This window comes from Somniosus microcephalus, chromosome 3 (assembly GCF_052327205.1).
Source record: "Somniosus microcephalus isolate GS21.2 chromosome 3, FLI_Smic_1.0, whole genome shotgun sequence".
Taxonomy (NCBI): domain Eukaryota; kingdom Metazoa; phylum Chordata; class Chondrichthyes; order Squaliformes; family Somniosidae; genus Somniosus; species Somniosus microcephalus.
The window spans coordinates 19,079,895-19,095,949 of NC_140989.1; the positions used below are offsets into that span (position 1 = coordinate 19,079,895).

General features: G+C 47.2%; 1 protein-coding gene across 6 annotated transcripts in view; it reads right to left on the bottom strand.

Moving 5' to 3' along the window:
- Positions 1 to 16,055, bottom strand: part of adgrg6 (adhesion G protein-coupled receptor G6) — a 171,907-nt gene that overhangs the window by 125,808 nt on the left and 30,044 nt on the right. For 5 of the 6 annotated variants that reach the window (XM_085979248.1, XM_085979245.1, XM_085979244.1 and 2 more), the window contains exons 4-5: positions 5,463 to 5,804; positions 303 to 926 (exon numbers count right to left, since the gene is read on the bottom strand). In XM_085979248.1, coding sequence (XP_085835374.1) covers positions 303 to 926; positions 5,463 to 5,804 — 966 coding nt within the window. The remainder of the gene's footprint in view (positions 1 to 302; positions 927 to 5,462; positions 5,805 to 16,055) is intronic. The other variant, XM_085979249.1, reaches the window with a different exon arrangement.

Sequence of the window (16,055 nt, forward strand, 5' to 3'; positions counted from 1 at the left end):
GATAACCATCCCATGAACTCTAGCCTTGATGTTGCTTTGTACATATCCGATCTCTAAATGACATATATGTCTGTGTGTATGTGTTTATGAGAGACAGTACATTTGTCGTCAATATTCTTTGCCACCAATATCACAGTTGAGGTTCATGCAGCTGAAATGAACAAGCGCGAGGTAAGAGGCAGCTGAAGGATTGACGGGGGAAAGCACCATCGATGTATCCCGCTGTACAGAAAACAACCGGATAAATAGAGCATGAAGGACTCGAGCAGCCAAAGCCATCAGACAGTTAGCAGTGCACTCACCACAGCTCAGCTCGCTGTCGGGTTCCAGCATGGTGACGGGGGCGTCCCAGAACGAATTCTCCCAGTCCACCACGTTGCCCGTTTCATCGCAGGTTAAGTCCAGCAGCATCTGGCCGGACATGGTGTAGTTCCAGAGGCGGAAGTTGTAGAGCTCGCCGGTGTAGGTCTTGCTGGCCCCCTTGGCCTCGGGCGCCAGCGTGAGGGTGCCCCCGCCCGCAACGGCCTTGTTCCTGGACGCCGGGCAGGGGTTGAGCTGGTATTTGTCTTGGGTCTGGGTGATGACATTGCCCGAGCCACCGTCCCAGGCGATGCACAGTCGGCGCCAGGTGTCCGTGATCACGTCGTCGGAAAAATGATCCTCCCAGAGCTGCTCCACGTCGCACACCACGTCGGAAACCAAAAGGCGGATATGTTTTCCCTCTTTCCTGAAGTCAATCTGCGTTGCGTCGCTGCTGTCCAAGTAGGTGAAGAGGACCCACTTTTTCTTCACGGTGGATGACTTGACCTCCAGGCACACCGTGAACTGCTGCAGCTCCGGGATGGTGACTGAAGGGGAGACCGAAACCTCCTGGTCTCTGGAAGCTTCGGCCAACACCACCTTCTGATTACGCAGCGAGACCGCCACTTAATGTTAACCCAAAGAGAGAGGGAAAAAAGAACAGGATTTAGTTACGGAGACACAGAAAGAGGACGTGTAAAGAGAAAGGGCGAGGAAAGGGGCTACCTATCGCTGAACACTGCGATGCATTCAATGAGCAGAGCTGAACCACAGAATGATACAGCACAGGAGGAGGCCATTCGGCCCATTGTGCCTGTGCCGGCTCTTTGAAAGAGCTGTCCAATTAGTTCCACTCCCCCCACTGCCCCCTGTTCTTTCTCCATTGCCCTGTAATTTCTTTCTTTTTGGAACTATTTATCCAATTCCCCTTTTGAAAGTTACTGATGAATCTGCTTCCGCCGCCCTTTCAGGCAGCGCATTCCAGATCACAACAACCCATTTGATTTGTAAGCAACGCGTGACCGAGCGGCCAACAGACGTTAGGGTAGATTTCCGTCTCCGTCACCCGGACAGTCGCTGGCGGAGCGGATTGCCCGCCCGTTATACAATCCACCCGATAGTCATTACACTGATTCCAATGCACTGTAAATCAGACACGGTCAAAGAGGGGCAGATTACTTGCGCAATGCATAGGAAAATCTAGCCCATTCTGTTTGAATAGGGATTGCTTTCGACATTTGTAAAATGCATTGCCGGCTTGCTATACGATCATCCATTTTGCTTCATTTTTGAAGATTTTCCCTTTGAATCATTTCAACCTTTTTAAAAATTCGTCCATGGGATGTGGGCATCGCTGGCAAGGCCAGCATTTATTACCCATCCCTAATTGCCCTTGAGAAAGTGGTGGTGAGCCGCTTTCTTGAACCGCTACAGTCCGTGCGGTGAAGATGCTCCCACAGTGCTGTTAGGGAGGGAGTTCCAGGATTTTGATCCAGCGACGATGAAGGAACGGCGATATATTTCCAAGTCAGGATGGTGTGTGACTTGGGAGGGGAACTTGGAGGTGATGGTGTTCCCATGCGCCTGCTGCCCTTGTCCTCCTAGGTGGTAGAGGTCACCGGTTTGGGAGGTGCTGGATCAATATCTGGTTAAGAACAGGAGTAGAAGGACGAGAGCAGCAGGTGCATGGGAACAGCATCAGCTCCAAGTCACAGAGCTTCAATAGGAAGGCCCACCAACACCGTTTAAGGGTAACTAGAGATGGGCAATACATGTCGGACTTGCCAGGGATGCCCACATCCCAAGAATGAATGGCGATAGATGTCCATGTCAGGTTGGTGTGTGACTTGGAGCGGAATCTGGAGGTGGTGGTGTTCCCATGCATCTGCTACCCTTGTCCTTCTAGGTGGTGGAGGTCACGGGTTTGGGAAGTGTAGCTGAAGTAGCCTTGGCGAGTTGCTGCCATGCATCCTGTGGATGAAACTTAACTCGACCAGCCACATAAATACTGTGGCTACAAGAGCAGGTCAGAGGCTGGCTATTCTGCGGTGAGTGTCTCACCTCCTGACTCCCCAAAGCCTTTCCACCATCTACAAGGCACAAGTCAGGAGTGTGATGGAATACTCTCCACTTGCCTGGATGAGTGCAGCTCCAACAACAGTCCAGAAGCTCGACACCATCCAGGACAAAGCAGCCCGCTTGATTGGCACCCCATCCACCACCTTAAACATTCACTCCCTCCACCACCGGCATACCATGGCTGCAGTGTCTACCGTCTACAAGATGCACCGCAGCAACTCGCCAAGATTTCTTCGGCTGCACTTCCCAAAGCCCGCGACCTCTACCTAGAAGGACAAGGGCAGCAGGTGCATGGGAACACCACCACCTCAAAATTCCCCTCCAAGTCACACACCATTCTGACTTGGAAATACATCGCCGATCCTTCATCGTCGCTGGGTCAAAATCCTGGAACTCCCTCCCTAACAGCACTGTGGGAGCACCTTCACCACACGGACTGCAGCGGTTCAAGAAGGCAGCTCACCACCACCTTCTCAAAGGCAACTAGGGATGGGCAATAAATGTCGGCCTTGCCAGCGATGCCCACATCCCATGAACGAATTAAAAAAAAAGTACACACTGTAGCCACGGTGCGCCAGTGGTGGAGGGAGTAGATGTTTAAGGTGGTGGATGGGCTGCCGATCAAGCGGGCTGCTTTGTCCTGGATGGTGTCAAGCAGAAGGTCCACCATCATCTCAGGGCAAATAGAGCAATCGACAGGCCAGTGTTGCCTACATGCTGAGAAGGAGCTATAAAATGGCTGACTGAAGGAGCCAACCATCAAAGTGACCAGCTTACAGTGCGTACCGTACAGGTAAGCCATTGTGCCGTTGCGTTAATCTTTGTACTACAAATCCAACCCATCATTCATTCATCAATTCACAGCACAAAAGCAACATGAAGCAATGAACCAACGCAGTGTGTATTTTCACCTAGCATTTGGACTTCTCAAGCATGTGGCTGTCTCTAGTGGAAACTTGGCAATGCAGCAAAAAATCAGTACCTGTGTGGAAATCCTATTTTTGCACCAACCTTTAAGCAGTTCAATGTTGTGCTTGGATCAGGAATTGAATCTGAAGGGAAAGTGGTGCAATCCATTCAAATTGCATTCCATGGGGCTAAATGTTTTTTTTTAATTCATTTTGGGAATGTGGGCGTCGTTGACAAAGGTGGCATTTACTGCCCATCCCTCGCTGCCCTGAGAAGGACCTGCTGCTTGAACGGCTGCAAGTGCAGCAGTTTGATCAAACCGATTGGCTCGCTAGACCACTTCGGAGGGGCAGTTAAGAGTCAACCACGCTGGTGTGGGGACTGGAGTCACATATAGGCCCAGACCGGGTAAGGACGGCAGGTTTCCTTCCCTAAAAGGACATTCGTGAACCGGTTGGGTTTTACGTCAATCCGACGGCCTCCTGGTCACTTTTACTGATTTTCTTTGAAACTGAATTAAAATTCTCAGACTTCCACAGTGGGATTCTCTGATTGGTCCAGGCCTCTGGATTGCTAGTCCAGCCTGAGCCCTATTCCACTGAAACACTGTGCAATGAGACTGACTGAGAACTTGCTTGGTCCATTTTGAATTCTATGTCTGTGTCGGTAACTTGCTCGAAACAGTTAAGTGTCTATCCTGAGCTGATACCATATAGGTCAGTGCATATGTATGGGCATTCTTATACAGCCCATTCTTAGTTCAATATTGTTAAGCTGCTACACTGGTCCATCCAGTTCTTCGCTCTGTGGCTGGTATGTTGAAGGGCCAGATTTGCAACTGTTTTATTTCAGTACCTTATAAAGCGCACATCTGCCCTGATGTACGTGTGCAGACTGCTTTTCAAACAACATTGCTGGCATCAAAATAATTAAGAAATGCTTGACTAAGAAATCACGTAAAAGTCATCACTGATTACATCTCAATATATAGAATAACAGTTACCCGGGAGTGAGTTACAGGCTGGAATCTAATCGAGGGGTTCGGGGGGTTATATATAGAAATAATGGATACCTGGGAGTGAGTTACAGGCTGGAATCTAATCGAGGGGTTCGGGGGGTTATATATAGAAATAATGGATACCTGGGAGTGAGTTACAGGCTGGAATCTAATCGAGGGGTTCGGGTGGTTTATCCAGAGAATAATGGATACCCGGGAGTGAGTTACAGGCTGGAATCTAATCGAGGGGTTCGGGGGTTTATATATAGAATAATGGATACCTGGGAGTGAGTTACAGGCTGGAATCTAATCGAGGGGTTCGGGTGGTTTATATATAGAATAATGGATACCCGGGAGTGAGTTACAGGCTGGAATCTAATCGGGGGGTTATATATAGAAATAATGAATACCTGGGAGTGAGTTACAGGCTGGAATCTAATCGAGAGGTTCAGGTGGTTTATATATTGAATAATGGATACCTGGGAGTGAGTTACAGGCTGGAATCTAATCGAGAGGTTCAGGTGGTTTATATATTGAATAATGGATACCTGGGGGTGAGTTACAGACTGGAATCTAATCGAGAGGTTCAGGTGGTTTATATATTGAATAATGGATACCTGAGGGTGAGTTACAGACTGGAATCTAATCGAGAGGTTCAGGTGGTTTATATATTGAATAATGGATACCTGGGAGTGAGTTACAGGCTGGAATCTAATCGAGGGGTTCGGGTGGTTTATATATAGAATAACAGATACCTGGGAGTGAGTTACAGGCTGGAATCTAATCGAGGGGTTCGGGTGGTTTATATATAGAATAATAATGGATACCTGGGGGTGAGTTACAGGCTGGAATCTAATCGAGGGGTTCGGGTGGTTTATATAAAAAATAGTGGATACCTGGGGGTGAGTTACAGACTGCACTAAAACAGATTATCTGGTCATTAGCACACTGCTGTTTGTGGGAGCTTGCAAATTGGCTGCCACGTTTCCTACTTTACAACAGTGACTACACTTCAAAAGTACTTTATTGGCTGTAAAGTGCTTTGGGATGGTCTGAGGTCATGAAAGTCGCGGTATAATAGCAAGTCTTCCTTTCTTTGAAGTACAGCATAAGCCATGGTAGAAACATTTCAGAAAGCGATACCTTCATTAAGTACGCCATTTCCTTCATCACATACCTTGCATGTAGGTGGCAGTGAAGCCCCTCTTTTGGATACTAAAGTCAGTCTTGAAGATGACAATCATTTCACTCCCAGTAGAGTTCAACGTGTGGCCCTTAGCTGTGACACCGCAAAATACTATTGACTCGGCCCCCGTGTTTATTGACACAAAGTCGTATGGGCATCCTTTGGCTTCCTCTAACTCGAACTCGTGAAAGGTCAACTGTACAATAAATCCAGGAGGGGCTCGAATGGTCCAGTGACAATTTAAATTAGCGACATACTCTCTGGGGAAGCAAGGGGATGTGAACCGTCCGGAGGTAGCGGTTAGAGTTTTCGTGCAATCTAAGCAGCTCAACTCTGCTGAATCCCAACAAGAAAAAAAAATAGAAAAAGAAAATGGAACAAAACGATTATACTTGTCAACTTGACCTCAGAAAGCTCATATTGACATGCATTGGACAGAGTCCCAGCAAGATCAGGAAAGGGAGGATTAGTTCCATGCGTATAGTCAGTCGTTTCGCAGAAGGAAATTTGATATTGATTCACTACAGCACAGCATTAGAATGTCCACAATGACAGTCTGGACCCTCTTACCTCAGACACCCCCCATCCCCCATCCAAAATGTTCACAGCTCCCTTCCTGAAGGTGCTGACTGATGCTGGGCTATTGTGCCTCTGATTCCAGCAGTGGCTACATCTCACTATTCGAACCAAGTGACTGGTTTTCGCATGATAGAATGGACGGTGATTGGCAGCGGGCTACTCCCCGCAGACAGTATCAGGGGAACCTAGGAACAGGAGGAGGCCATTCAGCCCCTCCAGTCTGTTTGGCCATTCAATGAGATTATGGCCAATATGTATCTTAACTCCGTCTGCCCGCCTTGGTTCCGTAACCCTTATTACTCTTGCCTAACAAACATCTATCAATCTCAGTTTTGAAATGTTCTACTGACCCCCCCCAGCCTCAACAGGTTTTTGGGGGAGAGTTCCAGATTCCTACTACCCTTTGTGTGAAGAAGTGCTTCCTGACATCACCCCCTGAATGGGCTAGCTCTAATTTTAAGGTGGTGCCCCCTTGTTCTGGACTCCCCACCCCCCGCAACCAGAGGAAACAATTTGTCTCTATCTACCCAATTGATTCCTATCATAGCTGAGCCCAATCTTGTCCTTGCTTGGTAGGGGAATTCCCTCTGTGTGCTAGCTGTAACAAGACTGTTCTGTACAGGGCACAGAGGGAATTTCCCTTGCCCAGGTCCTTATTTTCGACAAATTATCCATGTGCTTTCACCCATCATGAAGTCCCGTTCACCCATCACCCCTGTGCTCGCTGACCTACATTGGCTCCTGGCTCGGCAATGCTTCGATTTTAAAATTCTCGTCCTTGTTTTCAAATCCCTCCATGGCCTCAGCCCTCCCTATCGCTGTAGCCTCCTCCAGCTCTACAGCCCTCCAATTCTGGCCTCTTGCACGTGCCTGATTTTCTTCACACCAACATTGCCCCTCTGAGAGTATGTTTAAACGTTGGAATACTTGAAGCCAGTGCTTCTTCTGTGTGACAGCGAGTTTTATCTGGGGGCTGAGCTCCAGGAACTCTGTGGTGTGGGGTGGGGGGGCCATATCTGTCTGGGGCTCCAGGACAAGGGCTCAGTCAGCCTCTTGCATTAAGCCACCCCTTGGGCAGGCTGCTCTCCAGTGAGGAAAGCCATGGGTAAGGCGCTCCGGCCCTCATTCAACTTCCATTGGAGCATCTTCCAGCAAGTGCGCTGGCTTGCAGTCAAGAATGGAAGCCCCCAAGTTGAACGTGTCCATTGCTTAGCCTAGCCAAGGATACCTGGATCAGCGAATTCAGCGCAGACCACCAGGATGTTACCTGGGCTGGAGCGCTTCAGCTATGAAGAGAGACTGGATAGGCTGGGGTTGTTCTCCTTAGAGCAGAGAAGGCTGAGGGGGGACCTGATTGAGGTGTACAAAATTATGAGGGGCATAGATAGGGTAGATAGAAAGGAACTTTTCCCCTTAGTAGAGGGGTCAATAACCAGGGGGCATAGTTTCAAGGTAAGGGGCAGGAGGTTTAGAGGGGATTTGAGGAAAAACTTTTTCACCCAGAGGGTGGTTGGAATCTGGAACTCACTGCCTGAAAGGGTGGTAGAGGCAGGAACCCTCACAACATTCAAGAAGCATTTAGATGAGCACTTGAAACGCCATAGCATACAAGGCTACGGACCAAGTGCTGGGAAATGGGATTAGAACAGACAGGGCTTGATGGCCGGCGCGGACATGATGGGCCGAAGGGCCTCTTTCTGTGCTGTATAACTCTATGACTGAATCCAGGACCTTGCTGCTCTGTGTGGCTCAAGTACCACACGGCCCCGGTAGTGTTAATCAGCAAGGTTTAGACTAGCTAAGAGCCAGGGACAGGTGTATTTCCTGAATAAGGAACACACGATCTTGGGTCCAGGTGCTGTAGCAGAAACAATGCCCCAATGCTGTGAAGAATTTAAGTGAATTGAGAAGAGGGAGTTGCAGGTTTAGCAGCAGCAAGGCAGAAGAAGGAACCACGCAGAGACAGTTAGGGCTGCATATGTCATTCTGACGATGTGTAGGCATATAGAATTTTTGGTGGGCGTTTGGTTAACTATTTTTACATGCTTGCAACAGTCAATGGTTATCAAAGCATAACAATACACGAAGCATGCCAGAGCTGGCTCGGTTATGGTTAATATTTCTTCTTTTTTACAGTGTCTTCTTCAGGATCCGAGCCCATTGCTTCTACTCCCCTGTCTCTTTTCTTCTCTTCTCTTTACCCCTCTTGGGCCCTTCTCGCCTGTCATCCTTAAAAACTACCTCTTTGACCAAGCTTTTGGCCACCTGTCCTAATGGCCCAGAAACTCGGGTCCCAACGCGTGAGTACGCACGGGGTACTCACGCGTAGGCCCAACGAAAGTGCTGGTTTCGTGCATGCACTGCGCATGCGCGGGAAACCGGAACTTCCGTTCCCCTGAAAGAAGGGGCTGAGAGGTGGAACGCGTGCGCCGGGGAGGCAGCGCGTGCGCATCGAACTTACGTTTTTTTTCCAGGTTTCTCCGGGAGGGTAAATCTCCAGGAGTTACACTTTTAAAACGCAGTCGCAAGGCCTGCTTTTAACAGGTAAGTGGTGAATTAATTAAAATTAAAACATTTTTTCCACAGGTTTATTATTTTTAAATACTTTAAAGAAAGGTAAGTTTATTTTTAGCCCCGTTAGAAAATGTAATTAATTTTTTCAAAAATTTAAATTATTATTTAAAATAGTTATTTCATGTAATTTATAGTTATTTTAAAAATGTGGTTTTAAAAAAGTTTATTTGAAGTTTTATTGATGTTTTGGGGCTTATAGTATTTATTGACAGGTCTTCCTGTCAAACTTATGAATGAAGCATTCCCTGCTACCATTGGCTCTCCATGGCCCACGTGATCCCAGGGGACGCTTCGAACTAACTGCGCCCCGGGATACGCAAGCACTGCGCGCCGGCAGTTGGAGCAGGCCCAAGATCGGAATCCCATGCGGGCCCACAGCTCAACGGCCGGCGCGGTAGGTAGGTGCAGGTCAGGGGCTTGCACCCGCGGGAAGCCCCCGACCCGAATTTTTGGGCCAATATCTCTTTCTGTGGCTCGGTATCACTTTTCGTCTGATAACGAACAACGATACCAAAGGCTGTCGCCTGTACTGAACAATGGCACCAATACATGACACCACCAACTGCACCAAGCACCATCAATAATACATTGACCTCTACCACCAAGTAGGGCAAGAGCAGCAATGCCGTGGGAACGCCATCAACTTCAAGCCACACACCAGCCTGACTTGGACGTATGTCACTGTTCCTGCATCGTCGCTGGGTCCTGGAATCCCCTGCCTAACACCGCCATGGGAGCACGATTCCCACAAGAACTGTAATGGTTCCAAGAGAAGGTGCATCACCATCTTCTCAGAGCAACTAGGCACGGGCCTTGCCAGCGATGCCCACATCCCAAGAAGGAATTAAGCATAACACCATGAGTTATACTCAATACTATCAATAATACATAACACTATAAGCAATATCCTACCCTATTAACAATCCACAATACTGTAAGTTATAAATTACAGTAGCCTCACTACGTAACATTGTCAAATATACATAATGCTATCAAGGATGGATAATGCTGCCAATTATATGTGACACTATCTGCAACAGGGGTTCTCAACCTTTTTCTTCTGAGGCCCCCCCTCCCATGTTATAAAAATTCCGCAGACCCCCTGTAACACAACACAAGTATTTTTTCTGTATAAAAATTGGGGTGGGAAGGTTGTCCCACAGTCTGTGGGGGGGGGTGAGGGGGGGTGGTTTCTCCCACAGTCTGTGGGGGGGGGGGGGGTGAGCGGGGGGTGGTTTCTCCCACAGTCTGTGGGGGGGGTGAGGGGGGGTTGATTTGTCCCACAGTCTGTGGGGTGGGGTGAGGGGGGGTTGATTTGTCCCACAGTCTGTGGGGGGGTCGGTTCCAAGTTCCAGTCACATGCCGTCACTGGGCTTCAATGACAACGGAAGGTTCTAGAAACGCTGCGGGCCCGGCATCTCCGGACAGGCCAAGGAGCGTCTGCACCGCCGAGCGGAGCCTCCCGGTAACGATTTCAGGGGATTAGCAAGCCAGGGTCTGGGAGCCAGACTCGCTCACCAGTGCCCAGCCAGTCAGCCACCCCCGGGGCAGCCTTGCATCCCAGCCAAGCCCACCCACCCCCACCCCGGACCCAGCCTGCATCTACCCGACGCCGTCCCACAGGACACTGAGCTGCTCCACCCCCATCCAACAGCAATCTCCCCTGCGATCAGCCCCCCAAACCAACCAAGGGCCCACCCCCAACTGCGGACATCCCCAGATAGGCCCCGCCCCGAGAAACCGGCCATTCTCTGGTGGAATCCTTGCTGAGAACCTCTGATCCAGAATACAGAACACTATTAACAACTCTGTTAATTATACATGGCACTATCAGCAATCTGTAACACTATTAGTTATACATAACCCTGTCAACAATACACAGTACAAGACATAATCCACAATATAACACAATTAACAATACCCATCATCTTCAAAAATACATACCACTAACAACACAAATCATTGTCTGCAATAATAACTCTACCAACAATACCCACGTCTATCAATACCGCCCATCTTTATAAATAGCACAAAGTACTATCAACAGGATAGAATACTGCCATCATTATCAACAGTAAATCGCATTGTCAAATATATATTACACTATTCACAACACATAACACTGCAAACAACACCCAACGCTATCAACAATAACCAAAACAAAACAAACACTATCATTTCAACACAAACAGAAAACACTGCAGATGCTGGAAATCTGAAATAAAAACAGAAAATGCTGGAGCTACTCAGCAGGTCAGGCAACATCTGTGAAGAGAGAAACAGAGTTAACGTTTCAGGTCGATGACCTTTCGTTCTGACGTTAACTCTGTTTCCCTCTTCACAGATGCTGCCTGACCTGCTGAGTATCTCCAGCATTTTCTGCTTTTATTTCAAACACTATCATTTTGACACCCAACACGGTCAACATTGCCCAACACCGTCAACAATATCCACGTCAATCGTGCTCAACAATATCGACGGTGCTCAATAACATGAACCTACCCAACATCATCAACTATTCCCAGCATTAACAACGCTCGATACAATCAACAGTACGCAATGCTATCAATAGTATTTGACACTTTAACCAATAGGTCAGAGGGTTGTGGGTTCAAGTCCTGCTCCAGAGACTTGAGCACATAAAGCTAGGCTGACACTCCAGTGCAGTGCTGAGGGAGAGCCGCACTGTCGGAGGTGCCGTCTTTCAGATGAGATATTAAACCGAAGCCCCGTCTGCTCTCTCAAGTGGACGTAAAAGATCCCATGGCACTATTCTGAAGAAGAGCAGGGGAGTTATCCCCGGTGTCCTGGCCAATATTTATCCCTTAATCAACATTACTAAAAGAAACAAATTATCAAGGTGATTATCACATTGCTGTTTGTGGGAGCTTGCTGTGCGCAAATTGGCTGCCTCTTTTCCTACATTACAACAGTGACTACACTGCAAAAAGTACTTCATTGGCTGTAAAGCACTTTGGGGTGTCCTGAGGTCGTGAAAGGCGCTACATAAATGCAAGTCTTAATTTCTTTCTTTTACAATATATAGCATGATCAAGAATACACAACAACACCATCAACAACACCTATTATCATTTCTACCCAACATTACCATCATTTCAACACTGTTACTACTGCCCAAATAGTAGTGCTAATAATATCCATGGAATCAACATTATGAGCAATATCTTTACTTGTAACACAAAAAAACAGAGCCTTGACAATCCAACTTTTCCACACCAGCAATGCCTGTACATTCAGAATAACAGTATCAATATTTCAGACATTCTTTATATTTTCAGCCCCATCTACAATATCAATAATGGCCCAGAAATTCGGCTCTCCCCGGGTGAGTACGCACGGGGCACTCACCCGTAGGCCGAATGGAAGTGCGGGTTTTCTGCATGCACTGCGCATGCGCGGGAAACCGGCACTTCCGATCCTCTGAACGAAGGGGTTCAGAGGTCGAACGCGCGTGCAGGAGAGGCTGCGCGTGCGCTTTGAACTTATGTTTTTTTTGCAGGTTTTCACGCGAGGTTAAGCCTGCAGGATTTACGCATTTAAAAAGCAGGCGTAAGGCCTGCTTTTTACAAGGTAAGTGGTCAATTAATTAAAATTAAAACATTTTTTCCACAGGTTTATTATTTTTAAATACTTTAAAGCAAGATAAGTTTATTTTTAGCCCCGTTTTTTTATAACATTATTTTTTTCAAAAATTTAAATTATTGTTTAAAAGTTATTTAATGTAATTTATAGTTTATTTAAAAAGTGTGATTTTTTTTTTAAATTATTTGAAGGTTTACTGCTATTTTGGGGCCGTAGTATTCATAAGTTTTGACAGGTCTTCATGTCAATCTTATGAATGGGCTTTTCCCTCCTCCGATTGGCTGCCCATGGCTCACGTGATCCCAGGGGACGCATCGCACTAACTACGCCCCTGGGACACGCAAGCACAGCGCGCCGGCCTCTGGGCCAGGCCCCGGAGCGGAATCCCACGGGGCCCTACAGCTCAACTGCCGGCGCGCAAGGTAAGTGCAGGTCGGAGGCTTACACCCGCGGGAAGCCCCCGACCCGAATTTCTGGGCCAATATATTTTATCAAAAGTATCACCTACTTACACTATCAGAGCTATCAGCAAGGTTCACTCAGCAATAGTATTTGGACAATGAGAAATATCCACACTAAAACTATCAATGATATTCCCTATTTCCACAGCATCCACGCTATGAATGCCAACAATATTCAACAATTCATAAGAGGATAAAAATAAAGGGCATTTGGTCTTTAAATCTTGCTCCTTCCATAGCCCATATAGCACCATGCCATGTACTATACTCAACCCATTTAATCTCAAGACTGTAAATTCTGCTTAACTATTCACTGAAGGTAATCAAACAAACCTTCCTAATGCTCATACACCCCCACCCGCCCCCCCCCCCCCCCCACTACAATTATTCAACCTTGGCTTACTCCCCTTCACAGATAACCTCTTTACTGCTGGCCACTGGAGCACGTGGCATTATGTCCCATGGAGTATTTGATTTTTTCAGCCTGTAGCAATCCCTGTGACCATCAGTCTCATTCCTAACCCGATATTTATCCAACTTCTATTTTTGACCCCCAGATTTAGCTCTTTAAAAGTGGTGCTGATGGTCAGACTCCATCCTTAAAACTGGCTATGTTAATGTAAGTAAATTCTCAACCAATGGGGTCGTTCTTCATGTGCGAGCATAGACGCTGACTGTTGACAGGCTATTTGACAATGGCGCCATCACAGCTGAACCCGATCATAAACCCAGCGTCCACACAAGCGAGCATATTCCACCTGGAGTACTGTGTGCAGTTTATGGTCTCCTTACCTAAGAAAGGATATACTTGGCATAGCGGGAGTGCAGCGAAGGTTCACCAGATTGATTCCTGGGATGGCAGGACTGTCGTATGAGAAGAGATTGGGTCGACTAGGCCTGTATTCACTAGAGTTTAGAAGAATGAGAGGGGATCTCATTGAAACGTATAAAATTCTGACAGGGCTAGACAGACTGGATGCAGGGAGGATGTTTTCCCTGGCTGGGGGGTCTAGAACAAGGGGGTCACAGTCTCAGGATACAGGGTAGGACATTTAGGACTGAGATGAGGAGAAATTTCTTCACTCAGAGGGTGGTGAACCTGTGGAATTCTCTACCACAGAAGGCTGTGGAAGCCAAGTCACTGAATATATTTAAGAAGGAGATAGATAGATTTCTAGACACAAAAGGCATCAAAGGGTATGGGAAGAGAGTGGGAATATGGTATTGAGATAGAGGATCAGCCATGATCATACTGAATGGCGGAGCAGGCTCGAAGGGCTGAATGGCCTACTCCTGCTCCTATTTTTCTATGTTTCTAAGAGTCACTGGGCAATAATACCCGGACTCCCTCTAAAACCTAAAGGTGACCATTGGCACAATGAGAAAACAAGCACTTAAGGGTAAATATTCCGAGGGTCCAATTTTCCGATAGGCGCTGGTTGTGTGCAAGGCCTCGCTATAATGTCTTACAAAATTGCCCTTTAATGCTTTCACGTGACATTCCTCTGTTCACTGTTTTAACCCATTCACTGTTAGTGAGTTAATGTCTTCATTATAAAGGTAGACAGAGGGAATAATATGAACACATTCAGCTTTAGTCCACTAAATCCACCCTCATCCATGCCTTTGTTACCTCGACTTGACTATTCGAACACGCTCCTGGACGGCCTCCCACATTCCACCCTACGTAAACTTGAGGTCATCCAAAACTCGGCTGCCCGTGTCCTAACACGCACCTAGTCCCGTTCGCCCATCACCCTTGTGCTCGCTGACCTACATTGGCTCCCGGTTAAGCAATGCATCAATTTTAAAATTCTCATCCTTCTTTTCAAATCCCTCCATGGTCGCGCCCCTCCCTTTCTCTGTAACCTCCTCCAGCGCTACAACCCTCCGAGATATCTGCGCTCCTCCAATTCTGGCCTCTGGAGCATCCCTGATTTTAATCGCTCCACCATTGGTGGCCGTGTCTTCAGCTGCCTAGGCCCTAAGTTCCAGAATTTGCTGCCTAAACCTCTCCGCCTCTCTACCTCTCTCTCTTCCTTTAAGACGCTCCTTAAAACCTACCCCTTTGACCAAGCTTTTGGTCACCTGCCCTAATTTCTCCTTATGTGGCTCGGTGTCAAATTTTGTTTGATAACACGCCTGTGAAGCGCCTTGGGACATTTTACTACGTTAAAGGCGCTATATAAATGCAAGATGTTGTTTATGTTATTGTAAAATGGTCCTCGCTAATTAGCTGTTTCCTGATCAATGTGCCATAGTGAACGCACGAGAAGAAAGGCCTAAATTGAAGATTCAAAAAGGAATCGGATTCATTCCTAATTCATCAGAAATAGAGGGATATGTGCTAGGGTAGGAAAAAGATGACAAGGTTATCCTCTCCTCCATTTGCTATCTTTCGTAAAGTAACGGAAGATGCGAGTACAAAATGGACTTTATACTGAAACTAAAACTGGATGAAAGAGTGAGATGGATGGACTGAATGGCTTTTCTTCTTCGCACTCTGCGTTCCACCACCCAGCCGGAATTCCCTCTCGAAACCTCTCTGCCTCTCTCTTGTCCTATAAGACCCTCCTTAAAGCCTACCTCTTTGACCAAGCTTTTAGTCACCACTCCAAATATCTCCTTTTTTTGGCTCGGCGTCAATTTTGTGTTTGATTTACACTCCGGTGAATCGCCTTGGGACGTTTTACTACATTAAAGACGCTATATAAATGCCCAATTTCAGATCATAACCTCGGCCCCTATCATATATACAGGTTGACTATCCCTTATCCGAAAACCTTGGGACCAGCTGTGTTTCGGTTTTCGGAAATTTTCGGATTTCAGAAGGTATTTCAGACTGGGAAACTCTGAACATTAAATTAATTTGGTAATTAGTATTTGTATTTAATATAAATTTTAAGAGTTCAGGCTACCTCTTGCGACTGCTCCGTGTCTCATTCCCCTTCCTGCTTCTCTGTGCTGCCGCTCACAGTCTGTTTACAGCTCCCCCTGCTCCGTATCTGAATTCCTTGACTTAGCGGGGGTCTGGGGCTCGACTGCCGCCGCCAGTTGTGGGAAAGCCGGATATCGGCTGACTCCTATGCTAAGCTAGCCCGCAAATCAGGTCAGAAAAGCATCGGCTGCGTCGGGTCATGTTTGGCGCCACTCGGGTTATGTCGTGCGCACGACTTACGCTCCACAAAAAAACTTTCGGTTTTCAGAGGTTTTCGGTTTTCAGAAGTGCGGATAAAGGATAGTCTACCTGTATTTCCTTTTTTTTTAATCCACACTTTTTGTTTGGCCTTTTAATCTTCCCTCCCACATGGCAGCTGTCCTTCATTCTGCCAGCGCAATTCACACCCCATCTAGAGCCATCCTTTGT